This window comes from Anas platyrhynchos, chromosome 3 (assembly GCF_047663525.1).
Source record: "Anas platyrhynchos isolate ZD024472 breed Pekin duck chromosome 3, IASCAAS_PekinDuck_T2T, whole genome shotgun sequence".
NCBI lineage: Eukaryota > Metazoa > Chordata > Aves > Anseriformes > Anatidae > Anas > Anas platyrhynchos.
Window position 1 is genome coordinate 45,257,212 of NC_092589.1, and position 11,578 is coordinate 45,268,789.

Here is an 11,578-nt window from a genome sequence, read left to right on the forward strand (position 1 = left end):
TAAATAGCCTGGAGCTGGCCTACCTAAGGAACTGCCTCCCCATACCAAACCACTACACCACAGCCAGCAAAGGCACCTGGTTTGGATGCCCCTCATTAGAAAAAACAGCAATGTTGGCAGGGTGTTTTGGAGAGGGCACAGTGTTTCTAGAACTTCTCAATTCCTTGGTCCAAGTATCATTTGTGAAAAGGTACCTTTGAGAATGACTGGCCAGAAGCTGCTGACAGAGTTAATGTTAGTAGGTGAGAGCGGTATCCATCCATGTGCGGTGGATGAGGTGTGACACATTCCAGTGTCTTGGATAAACCATTTCAAGTGTTATTTACAACTAAAGAAATAGTTGTGAATAGACAAGATTTCAGGGTGTGCATATCCAAGGTGTGAATGAGCCTTGGTCCATTTGCGTGTGGCGTTTTATAACTGGCAAAGGCTTTAGGACTGCCAGTGCTGCCGTGTCAGGATTTTGGATTGAAAGGATACAATACAATCTCAATCCCTAAAGCTCAAAGGTCACGGTTTCTAAGTGAAACACTTTGTTTGCTGGGGAAGGAACATCCTCAGTTTTACCCACGGAAAGATAAAATGCAGGCTTCTCAGAAATCCCATTTCAATAAGAGTTTGCTGACCAGTTTTCTGAAGGATTACATATCTGAGAGCAGTGATACTGACTGCGCTTCATCAATTCTTGATGAGTAGATTTTTAAGAATGTTTCTTTTTTCCCTTTGTAGTGGAGAGCATCAGTCTGAATAAACACAAGCAGTGGTAAGACTATGGTGAAACAACTGTAAAAATAGATGGATTGGAAAATGGAGAGTTGTCCTACAAATACAACGTTTTGCACAGGCAGTATATTTTATAATACAGAGATGAAAAACTGTTCTGTTGAAACTCTTTCTCTCCATGAAAGTTCAGAGGCTAGCTCAGGACTCAAGAGATTTTGTTATTGTGGCAGCCACCACAGTAAGCAAGGTGGAAAAACACACACCCTGCCATGTACTTAAATAATCCCTTTCTTATTCATCACATACTCCATTCACTTCAGGTTCCTATCAAAGAGCTTTAATCATCAGGACTGCTTCTAGGCGTATACTTAAGTGTCTTAACCTAACTGGGGGCTGAGTGCTCTGCTTACTCACAGCCTTAAGCTGTTTACAGCCTTTGCTACCACAGATCTGTGGATTTCACAAAATAAGAGAAATCAGAGGTGAGAAAGCTTGGGAACTGTGGCTTTCAGCCTGCTGCTGAACAGGATTATTTCCTTTTCGATCATTTCCTATTGCTGTATTCAGTTTTCCAATAAACATGAGGTTTCTAGGCTTCTTTCAGTTCATCACAAACTATCATCTGACTGATCCTGGTATTTTGCCTAGCTTTTCCTCCTCCTGAAATATTTTGCGTTATGCAAGTGCTTGCTCTTTAATAAATCTTTGCAGACTTTTATTATGTCTCTGCTGTCTAGTTGCTGTTTCATCAGGTGATGCATGTGATCCTAATCTTCAGGAGACTGGATTCTTCTGTCTCTGTCTTAGCGGGTTTCAAAATTATGTATTAATGCAGGCATGAGACAACCTTTCCAACAGAATTAAACTGTGCTTACTTGTTTTTTATTCCTCCTTTCCCCCTTTTTATGGTCCTATATAAAGATAAGAATGGCCATGGTAGTTGAGATTCTAGGACTACTGCCCAAAATAGTGTTTTCGAATAGGTGTTTAGGAAAAGAGGATGAAAAGTAAAATCTGTGTTCCCTTTTTACCTTCACCTTAGTGTCTCCAGTGCTGACCTTACTTGGTGTCTCCACTTCTGTAGCTATCCATGTTGTAACAGCCTAAACTCTGCATTCACTAAAGCCACAAGAATTTGTTTACTTGTGATTTCTGTTTAGAAGTCTTAACATGATCATGAGACACAGAAACAGTTAAACTATGTCCCTCTTTCTTTCTCTCTGGTTGTTTTTGGTGTTTAGGAAGTATATGTCGGCAAGGAGACTCTCTGCACTATTGATGGCCTTCATTTCAACAGCACCTATAATGCAAGAGTCAAAGCTTTTAATTCATCGGGAGTTGGTCCTTACAGCAAGACAGTTATCTTACAGACATCTGATGGTGAGTTTGTTTTTTGCCAGTTTCTAAAGTAAAACTGCAGCCTGCAGTGTCAGGACACTTGCATCCCATTATATCCACTGATACATGTGGGACTTGCTGGCATGGAGATTTTGGATCATCTCAGTGGGGAGGCTAGGGACTGAGCTGTCCTCCAGATGTGCACTTCCAGGTCAGGGCTGAAGAATGCAGGGCTGTGCCACTGCTGTCCCTGCCGTCCCTTCTGCATGTGAGCTAAATGACTGCACAGCATTTCCAACAAGCTGCACGCACCTTTGTGTGTGCATGCTTTTCCAGTGCTGATTGAAGCCAACCCACCTGCAGGTGACCGATGCTGCTGAGTGTACGTGCAGAAGACAGTGCCCAAAACCACACGCAGCTGTAGGTGTATTCTGATGGCTGCTGCAGTGCACTTGGGTGGAAAACAGCCTGCTATCTCGGGGGGGGGGGAACAACCCAGTCCTAACTTCACTAATGATAAAATTCAAGTAGGCCATTTCTTTATGCTTTTGGGGGATTTTCCATTGTCAGTAACACTTCAGGTTTCAAATTTGCTGTTTTGTTTGGTTATGGAAGTTGGATGTCCAATTAGGGTCTTTATTTGTTGTAGCATACAGAGGCAGTTATGCAATATGGATATTTTGTATGCCATGCTGTCTCCACTTTTACATTTATCTTTGGAATCTGTGTTTTTCCTCACTACTGCTTCAATTTCAGAGCAAGGTTTGATAAGACAGAGATGGGAATTTGTGCTTGTTCTTCTGTAATTACACTTGACATCCACAGAGGCATTACAAGAAGTTCATCTTCAGTAATGATATTGTAATGAATTGAGAAGTATGTGCTGTCCTCACTTCAACTTTTATGCTGTGTTGCCAAAATAGGCCAGTGTAAATTATTAATACTTTAAGAGCTTTTTCTCTGTTTTTTTGTTTTTTTTTTTTTTTCTTCCCTTCTTTGATAAACTAGTGAAATCAGCCCTTACCAGCATGGACACAGAGGAACTCTGTTTTTATTAGAGACAATCCTGAACCAATTCACACTTGTGAGCATTTTCTGCATTACGAAGAAGACTTCGTTTCCTCTATGATTTTCTAGTTACTGTATGAGAATAGCAGGTCACTGCCCTTAGAAGCGTCCATTCAGAGACGCAGATGATATAAGGCACACGAGTAATTTACACTTCCATAGCACCTTTCAGCTGCCTGAACTGAAAAATGCCTTTCAGGTCTTCCTGGGTTATGCAGATTGCATGAAGCACTCTTTTCTTTCTCACTCAGTCACCAGTAGTCACCCTGAGCTGGGTCTCAGTGCAAAGCAGTCCTGTGTAACCTCTAGGATAATGAGGAAAGATCATCCTTGTTACTTGAGAGTGTGGTGGGGTCTTTAGGAAGGCTGATCCTCGTTCTCCTAGTGGAAGTAGAGCATCCGATCGGTGTGTACAGCCAATTCTGTCACAAACCTGCATCTCCTTTTCCCCTGCACAGTGGCGTGGTTCACCTTCGACCCCTCCTCAGCTCACAGGGACATCGTGCTGTCAAATGACAACCAGACGGCCACCTGCAGCAGCTACGATGACCGGGTTGTTCTGGGCACGGCTGCCTTCTCCAAGGGCGTGCATTACTGGGAACTGCACGTGGACCGCTATGACAACCATCCCGATCCAGCCTTTGGCATTGCCAGGATTAATGTCGTCAAGGACATGATGCTGGGCAAGGACGACAAGGCTTGGGCCATGTACGTTGACAACAACCGCAGCTGGTTCATGCACTGCAACTCTCACACCAACCGGTAAGCACCATCTGCACAATTTTCTCCTTATCGGTTGTTTCTTTTTTTCTCCTTGTCATCAGAGGATGAGATCTCAACAAGCTGTAGTCCACCTCCCTGCCAAATAGTTATTTTATTCCTGACTCACCTGTTCTTAAAAGTCACCAGTGACAGAGATGGCATCTCGTCCCCAGGCAATCTGTGTTGGTGTATGTTACCCTTTCCATTAGCAGCTTTTTCCTGAGATCTAGCTAAATCTCCCCTGCTGCGATTAAACCCATGATTTCATGTCCTACCCACAATGTCGGTAGATAGGAGTGCCATGCAGTCTAAATGCCTTGTATATTTGGAAAACACCATATTTGTATACCTACTCTACCATGATGGGAGACTGATGTACAAAGTCTGGCTGAGGATATATAGTGGGTCTGTGGCAGAGTGGGAATCAATTTTGATTTAGTTTCCTACTGCCTGTCTCAGCAGGTTTTCCGTACTTACTAGGTCAGATGTTGTTTCAGTTATGTCAAATGATTAAAAGAAAGGTTTGCAGTCATTTTTAAAACACTAAAAATGCTTGTATTATCTCCTTAGAGGGAAGTTTCTGCCAACTTTCATGGCATCCTAAGCTGATAATAATGTCTCCTGTTGAGAAGTCATTCAAACTCTAAAACATACTTGTATTTTGAGTACATATACTGCAATTGATGGTAATTTTTGTTTGAAGCAGTTTGATTTTTTAATTTGTTACAGACAGGTGGAAGAACCTTGTAGCTGGACCCAAAGCTATCTAAAGTAAATATGAATATTTTAATCGGCTCCAAAGGCCAATGAAAGGTCTTTTTAGGACATGACTTAGGTCATGTCATAAGTAAATGCAGCATAAAATAACGTCAGAATAATAAATATATCAAAAGGTTCTCTGTCCCTTTAATATCTTGATTTGATTTAGGGTGGAAGTAATGTTAAGCTGGGTAAATTTTAATGCTCTGTGAAACAGCTTATGTTTTCTGGAAAAAACTGGCAAACGTTCTGTGTGCTGCTGTCCCAGAAACCTATTTTATGGATTTGGTCCTAGGCATGCTTCTTCCCGCAAGCAACACAAGAGCAAAGCAAAAGCTTTCCTTCTGGGAAGCAAAAGCAATGGAAACACTTTGGATTTCCAATCATCCTGCTTAAACAAGAGAACGAAGTACTTTGTGTTGATGAGAGCTTCCCTCTTTTTACTAGGTAAAACAGAGGTTTGGCAAGCACATCCAAGGAATGGGCAGTCCAGTAGAATATTCTTTCGAGTGAAATACACTGATGAAGAGCATGTAGTCTCATGAAATCACATGCGCTTCAATGAAATTAGGTCTAGGCATTATATTTTTAACCGTGACAGTCAAGTAGGTCAGGTTTTTAACTCATTAGCTGTGGTAGTCTTGTGGAAACAATTGTTGCTGCCTTGTCATTTTTCCCCACTGGAGACAAGTGCATGATAGCACAATGTCAGTCCAAAGAAAATTTATTGCCAGCTTTTAGCCTCTCAGATGTTATTATGTTGGAGGAGATATCCTAGTAATCATTTCATCCATCCAAATCTTCACAAGACTAAATTAGGACTATAAATAAATGACTAGCTTCAAGGATAAGCTGGGGTGGAGCTTGAAAGACCGAGGCATGGGACCTGACAAGTTTAGAACACTTTCCTGTTCTTTTTGCTCACAGCAAGCACGCCAGGATCTGTCTGCATCCTTAAAAACAGCCAGGCTGGGCTCGACCTCTGTCGTGCTAGAGGAAAGGGCACAAACAGATGAACCTAATGCTATAAAAAATAGAGACCTTTGAGAACAGGTTATGCAGACACTAGTTTGATACTTCAGGGCAGGGATATACCTCTGTAAGGTACCTTTCAGCCTTGTTGTTCCTGAAAATAGTCGATTCACAGCAGAGGTGTTGTGTGCCCATTGCTTAGAGGCATCACCACTCATTGCAATGAAAGAGATGGAAATCACACTGAAATATTTTATGCTGAAAGACTGGGGGATGTCAAAATCTGGACAGTTAATCTTTAAGCCCCCTGCTTAAGGCGAGTCTCTGCACTAACTTCAGAGGTCTCAAGAACAGGTTCTCATCACACAAAAATATTACAATTGATTGAAAAATACTGGCCTTGGCAATGGACATGGCAAAGTTGTGAAGTTACTCTAAAGTTAATGAAAAAACACTGTTAATGTGGAGTTAATTCTTCAGTGTATTAAACAGTGTTCATAAGTTAAGATTTATTTTTCAATAACATTGAAATTTACTGCTATTCTTAATTCCTCAAGCCAATTCATTCAGTCCAGTTTTGCAAATTGTCCACACTGCTGCTGAAAGCATTCTGAGAACGTCAGATCCCACTGCAGCAGACAGTGGCATTTTTCAGGGTAGCCCAATTCCTGTGTCTGCACTCAGTCCTACACATAATACTGGCAGTCAGTACTCAGCACTGTGCACAGAGGTAAATATTTGCAGGACTGTGGGAAAAGGTGTGTGAGAGTTGGGATTTACTGGGAATGATGAAAGTGGTGCATGTTTTCAAAAATGGATCATCATTGCAGAAGTACTACTGTACCAGGTAGCTGCCTTTTCCTTTCACTTGGTCTTCAGACTATCAGGAGGCTGTAGGATAACTACCATTAAGTAGTTTAAAAAGACATTGAAGTGTCAGCTCTTGGACATGCTGGCACAGAAGTGTACCAGGAAGGAGCATCAGTTTAAGTTGCTTGAGCTAGCAGGCTTTTGTATTACAACTAAGACGTTTATTAGAATAAATATCCAGTAAAATATCCAGTCTTGATGATGTGTGGAAGAGTGACTGTGTTCTGCACAAGTTTGCTCATGAAACTTTAGCTGTCCCATCTTTCCGCCTAAAGGAGGTGACCGTGACAGTAGTCCCAAAAGCACTGGGTCTCTCAAAATAAGTTCCCAAAGACATCCTGGGATGCCCAGGATGAGCTGTTCAGCCTCAGAAGCCATGGCTTCATCCTGCCAGAGCCTGCTGCTCCCTGTGGGGAGGTGGATGCTCAGTAACAAGGCATCTGGCCTGCTGAAGTGCTGCAAAATTTGGGGCAAGAAAGTCAGGGAGAGCCCCGTGTCTTGCTCCCCTTGTCCCGGGCAGCCCTCAGCTGGGTCATGTGCTGCAGGCAGCAGCTTTTCTTCAGCAGGGCTTTCCCCTTGGGCTGCAGAGAAGTCACTCAATGTCACCATGTAGCACGTGGCTAATTAGCCCACAAGAAGCAAATTAGTTTATTATATAAGAAAGAGCATAATAATCTGAAATAGGCAAAGTTGCCATTTCTGTTTCCCCGAGAGAATCAATGTCATTTAAAAGGATGTCATAAAATCTATTTTGAAACACTGCAGGATATGAAACTTGGTGCACTGCAATCAAAGCTGTTCTCCATCAGAGGAAAAAAAAAAACAAACAAAAAAAACCACATTATCCATTTGAAAATAGCTCTAGATCGTAGTAGTGACACTTCCCACAGTCTCACTGAGTTTTTCAACAACCTAGATCTTAAGACACTGAGGCTAGGTAAGCATTTTAACTTTTGTTGGAAAATAATATGCTTTATGGTTTTGGAGAAGAGCTCAAACACAAACTTGTTAATGCTTACAATACCAGAAATAGATTAAAGGGAGCTCAGAACTGCACAGTTTTAAATCTAACACATCTGAGAGCCCAACTCCTGATTCTCAGCTGTACCATTATTGTTTGAAGAGCTATAAATAGAGAAGTCAAAATATTGTTGCCATTACTATCACAGGTAAAACTACTTACACCTTAAGAGGAAATTGTATGTGCCGCATTTAGTCTAAAGGAAAAGCAGTTTATGACACCTAGTGGACACGATGAAAATTTCCTACCATATTCCTAGTGTATTTGTTTTATCTATGGGATAAATTTTATGTTAAAATTGCATTTATCCTGTGAATTTTGTGTGACTGAGGGAAGCTCGTGGGACAAAGGACAGTTGCTTCCTTTCCTGATGCAAATGACTTGAAATCTGATTTAGCCTGAACAAATTGTGTCAGGTTGTAAATCCATTGCAGAGCCCCCACCCCATGACATTAGCGAAGTAGCAGTGCCTGTGGCCAATCTGCATATGTAGCAGATTTCTTGCTCAGTGCTCTTTAAAGTAATACTGGGTTTGACTAACCCCCAAATCAAAGTGCATTAACGTCAAATCGTTCATGCATGTAATGGCTGGATCTGTCCTGGCACACTCTGATACCATGGTAGCTCTCAGCAGCTGCTCCTGACACAACCAATTATCCCCGATACTAATAGCTGTGCCCCAAAGCCTAGAACAGCTCCCAGCCCTATAGCTGAACACCTCGCCAGCCGCAGATCTACGTGTATCCCTAACCAGCCCCACCTTCCCTTCCTCCCTGAAGCCAGGATCTGTTCGACCTATGCTGGCTCTGGGAAATTGGGTCTCCTTGGGGATGGGGGGATGGCAGAGGTGAGTCTCGAGCTGTTAGCAGGCAGAGCAATTAAAAACGAGTGCCTAGCACACAAGCTTTTCTGCTCGTTCATTCTCTGTGCGCATCACTCCACCACAGCAGGGGCACTCTCAGGAGCTATCTCCAGGACTCCTGTCCTGCACCCTCAGCACTGAACCGATCTGCTTACCTGCCCAGCTCTTGTCAGCTCAGGGCCTCTGTTAGCTTTGAACACAATTTTTAGCGCTGACTTTACAGCTGGAGGAGAATTGGACCCAATTTCTCTTTCAGATATCCCCTTTAAGCTCTGATGAACGTGGTACATATGTTTTGGGTAAAGGTGCGGTTTGTCATTGCCAAAGTGCTGTGGGGCTAATCTTTTCTCTGTGCTGCTCCACTCTCCCCTTCCTTAGTAAGACTGCTTGTCCTGGAGAGAGCAGCAGGGGTGTAGCATTCTGCCTTCACTAAACCAACCTTGCGGTTCCTTTGTGCCTTAGGACTGAAGGAGGAGTCTCTAAAGGTGCCACCGTTGGTGTTCTGCTGGATCTGAACAAGCACAACCTGACCTTCTATATAAATGGGCAGCAGCAAGGACCTCCAGCTTTTGAAAACATTGAGGGTGTCTTCATGCCTGCACTGAGCCTCAATCGAAACGTCCAGGTAAGTCTTCTGTAGTTCAAGACAACTTGCCCTGCTCAGCTAAAGGAGGGGATATGCTACTGGCCCTTTCTGCTGTGACAGGTAATGTCATTTGTGGGTAGTCACTACGGATATTAGCTTTCCTTCTCAGCTTTCACTGAGAAGGCTAACACTTTCTTGAAAATTTGATTTGACCTTCTGTCTTGCCTCAAAGGTGTGAGGGGTAACCCTGTAAAAGCAAGCAAAAGTGCCTGTGCATCCTAATGCCTACATTGGTCTGCTGCAACACAACCCCTTAGAAAGCAGCAGGGTTAAGGCTTCTTCTGCCATTTTGACTAAAAAGCATGAGTATCCGAATTCCACGTAGATCTTGTGTTTAGAGATAGTTAACATTGTCAAGAGACAGAAATGCCAACAGCAAAGCAGTAAGTAGAGCAAAGACAACACAGGTCAGAGAATTGGTTCAACAGAGAAGACTCTGAAGTTCAGAGATTTCTCTCTGTTCCCAAGAAATCTCCTCTTGGAGGAACCCTCTTTCAATATAATGTGTTTTTTACTTCAAAACCACTGCATATGGCTAGAAACAGGAGGTAATGTAAGGGAGAACCAGCAGCTCTACCTATGGAAATGCCAGAAGCCTGAGGAATGACAGAGGCTGGTTTTAGTCAGACAGGACCAATGCAGTCAGGCATGGAATATCCATCATGTACAATCCCCAGACTGAAGCAAGAAACTTCACACGGCCTTACATTAACATTAGCATTAGTTGCTGGTGGCATCCAAATCTTTCAAGGTTTTGTCGCTTTATTGTATTTGATGCACAAAGTGGAAGATGCAAGCACCTCCCTGGGAACCTGACTGCTTTTTTCAACACACGTTTTCAGTTGCAGCCTCCCTACATCCTTGTAGCACCTGGCTTACATTTACCATGACCAAGTTAAGGCAGAGCATGGCCAAGAAAGTGTGAGGGGGAAGCTCATGGCCAGTGTTATTTCTCCTTTGCACAGGTGACACTGCAGACAGGACTGGAGGTGCCACAATGTGTAAAGCAGCCAAAGTTGCCCAGCAACTAATGAAGCTTCTGCCTGAGCCCCTGCTGGATCTGCAAGCTTTCTCAGTGTGATTTGGCACCTTTTAGTAAGTCAGAAAAAAAGCATTCTCTTCCCTACGTAAAATGTTGTACACCGTGTTGCTCACTGAGTACTCCACTGGTTACAGCTCGCCCACTCCATCTTTGATTTAACAAGCCATAGCAAGCATACCCACAGAACTGGCACGTGATTACAACTGGGTACCTGCACATATCTATACTGCATTGCATACATGTGCACACACATGCGTACACATATTTATAAGGTGAAAAAGTAAATGAGTGTATTTTCTCTCCCATGGCTGGATTTGTACTCAAAAGATATTAAGGATGCTTGAAAAAATGGGCAAGACTAGGACTGGAGAACATTGGCTGCTGGAACAATTCACCAGTTGGTGAATTTGGTGGATTCCTTTTGCCTCCTGAAATCCTTAATTCAAGACAGTGTGTGTTTTGGCAGCTGAAGTGGAAGCTGTGTGCTCAGTTAAAGAATTCACCTGCAAGATTCTTTTGTCTGTTACTTCCAGGGGCTCAAATGACCTTAACTATTCCTTCTGGCTCTAGAGTACAGTAAGCTGTGACTTTTGTTCCCCTAGAATTCAGTGGCAGAACTTGCACTTCAATAAGAATAAGATCGTTTCCCAAATGCTGTCACATAATAGTTGTGCTCATTTGAGCTTGCACCATGATACCTGCACAATTCAGATATGAAAGGTAGAGAGAAAAATATTCTTGATACATTTTCATATTCCTTATTTAAGTGTGATTGTGGGGACTATCACACAGAGAAGATCTGATTGTGGTTATCAGCACAACTCTTGAAAAATTATGCAGGGTAGATCCTTTTGAATTTAACTGATGAGAGATTTATTTAGATATGGTATATGCAAAGTATTCCACACAGAGAAATGCTGCTTTTCAGCCTGTAAGTCCTGGGCAACTGTAGTTCCAATGTAGCTTTGAGATCAAAAGCCTTAATTTTCTATTAGATTAGGGTGATGTATCTAACGTCTTGACTTCCATGAAACATTTGAGCAAGAGAGATTCATAGGATTAATGCTAAATCTGTTCTGAAGATTTTTTTTCTGGATTGGGACATAAATACTTTGTGAGATGTGACTGTCTATTGAATCTCCCTTGAAGGCAAGAAGCCATTTCAGATGCTGTCCGTGACAACGTGAGTCTGACCAACGTGGAACTTCCCCTAACCACAGCACTCCCACCTGCATGCTGTTGTCAGAAAACATATTGGTTTGTGTGAGTGTTCCTTTTCCTGTAAAACAAGTTAACATAAGCTCTGTGTGTGCCTAGTGGTAACGCATAAGAACAAGATGCAGCAGACTGTGTGAGCCCACGACATCTCAGACTTTGCCATTTGTCATTTTGTCCAATCCTACGTAAGTGCAGTGGGATCAAACAAGATGCCACAAGCATCAGCTCTTACATCCTATTGATGTGCTATGTCCTTTTCTTAAATTCTGCTGCTTACACAGATTTTCCCCTCTAAGC

The 11,578-nt window shown here is 42.6% G+C and overlaps 1 protein-coding gene across 4 annotated transcripts in view; it reads left to right on the forward strand.

Annotated features, from left to right (window-relative positions):
* The window catches only part of TRIM67 (tripartite motif containing 67), a 31,482-nt gene extending 21,120 nt beyond the window's left edge, over positions 1 to 10,362 (forward strand). For all 4 annotated transcript variants that reach the window (XM_038175936.2, XM_038175937.2, XM_038175939.2 and 1 more), the window contains exons 7-10: positions 1,965 to 2,103; positions 3,588 to 3,891; positions 8,838 to 9,000; positions 9,987 to 10,362. In XM_038175936.2, coding sequence (XP_038031864.2) covers positions 1,965 to 2,103; positions 3,588 to 3,891; positions 8,838 to 9,000; positions 9,987 to 10,052 — 672 coding nt within the window. In that variant the 3' untranslated portion in view covers positions 10,053 to 10,362. The remainder of the gene's footprint in view (positions 1 to 1,964; positions 2,104 to 3,587; positions 3,892 to 8,837; positions 9,001 to 9,986) is intronic.
* The last annotated feature ends 1,216 nt before the right edge of the window (positions 10,363 to 11,578 follow it).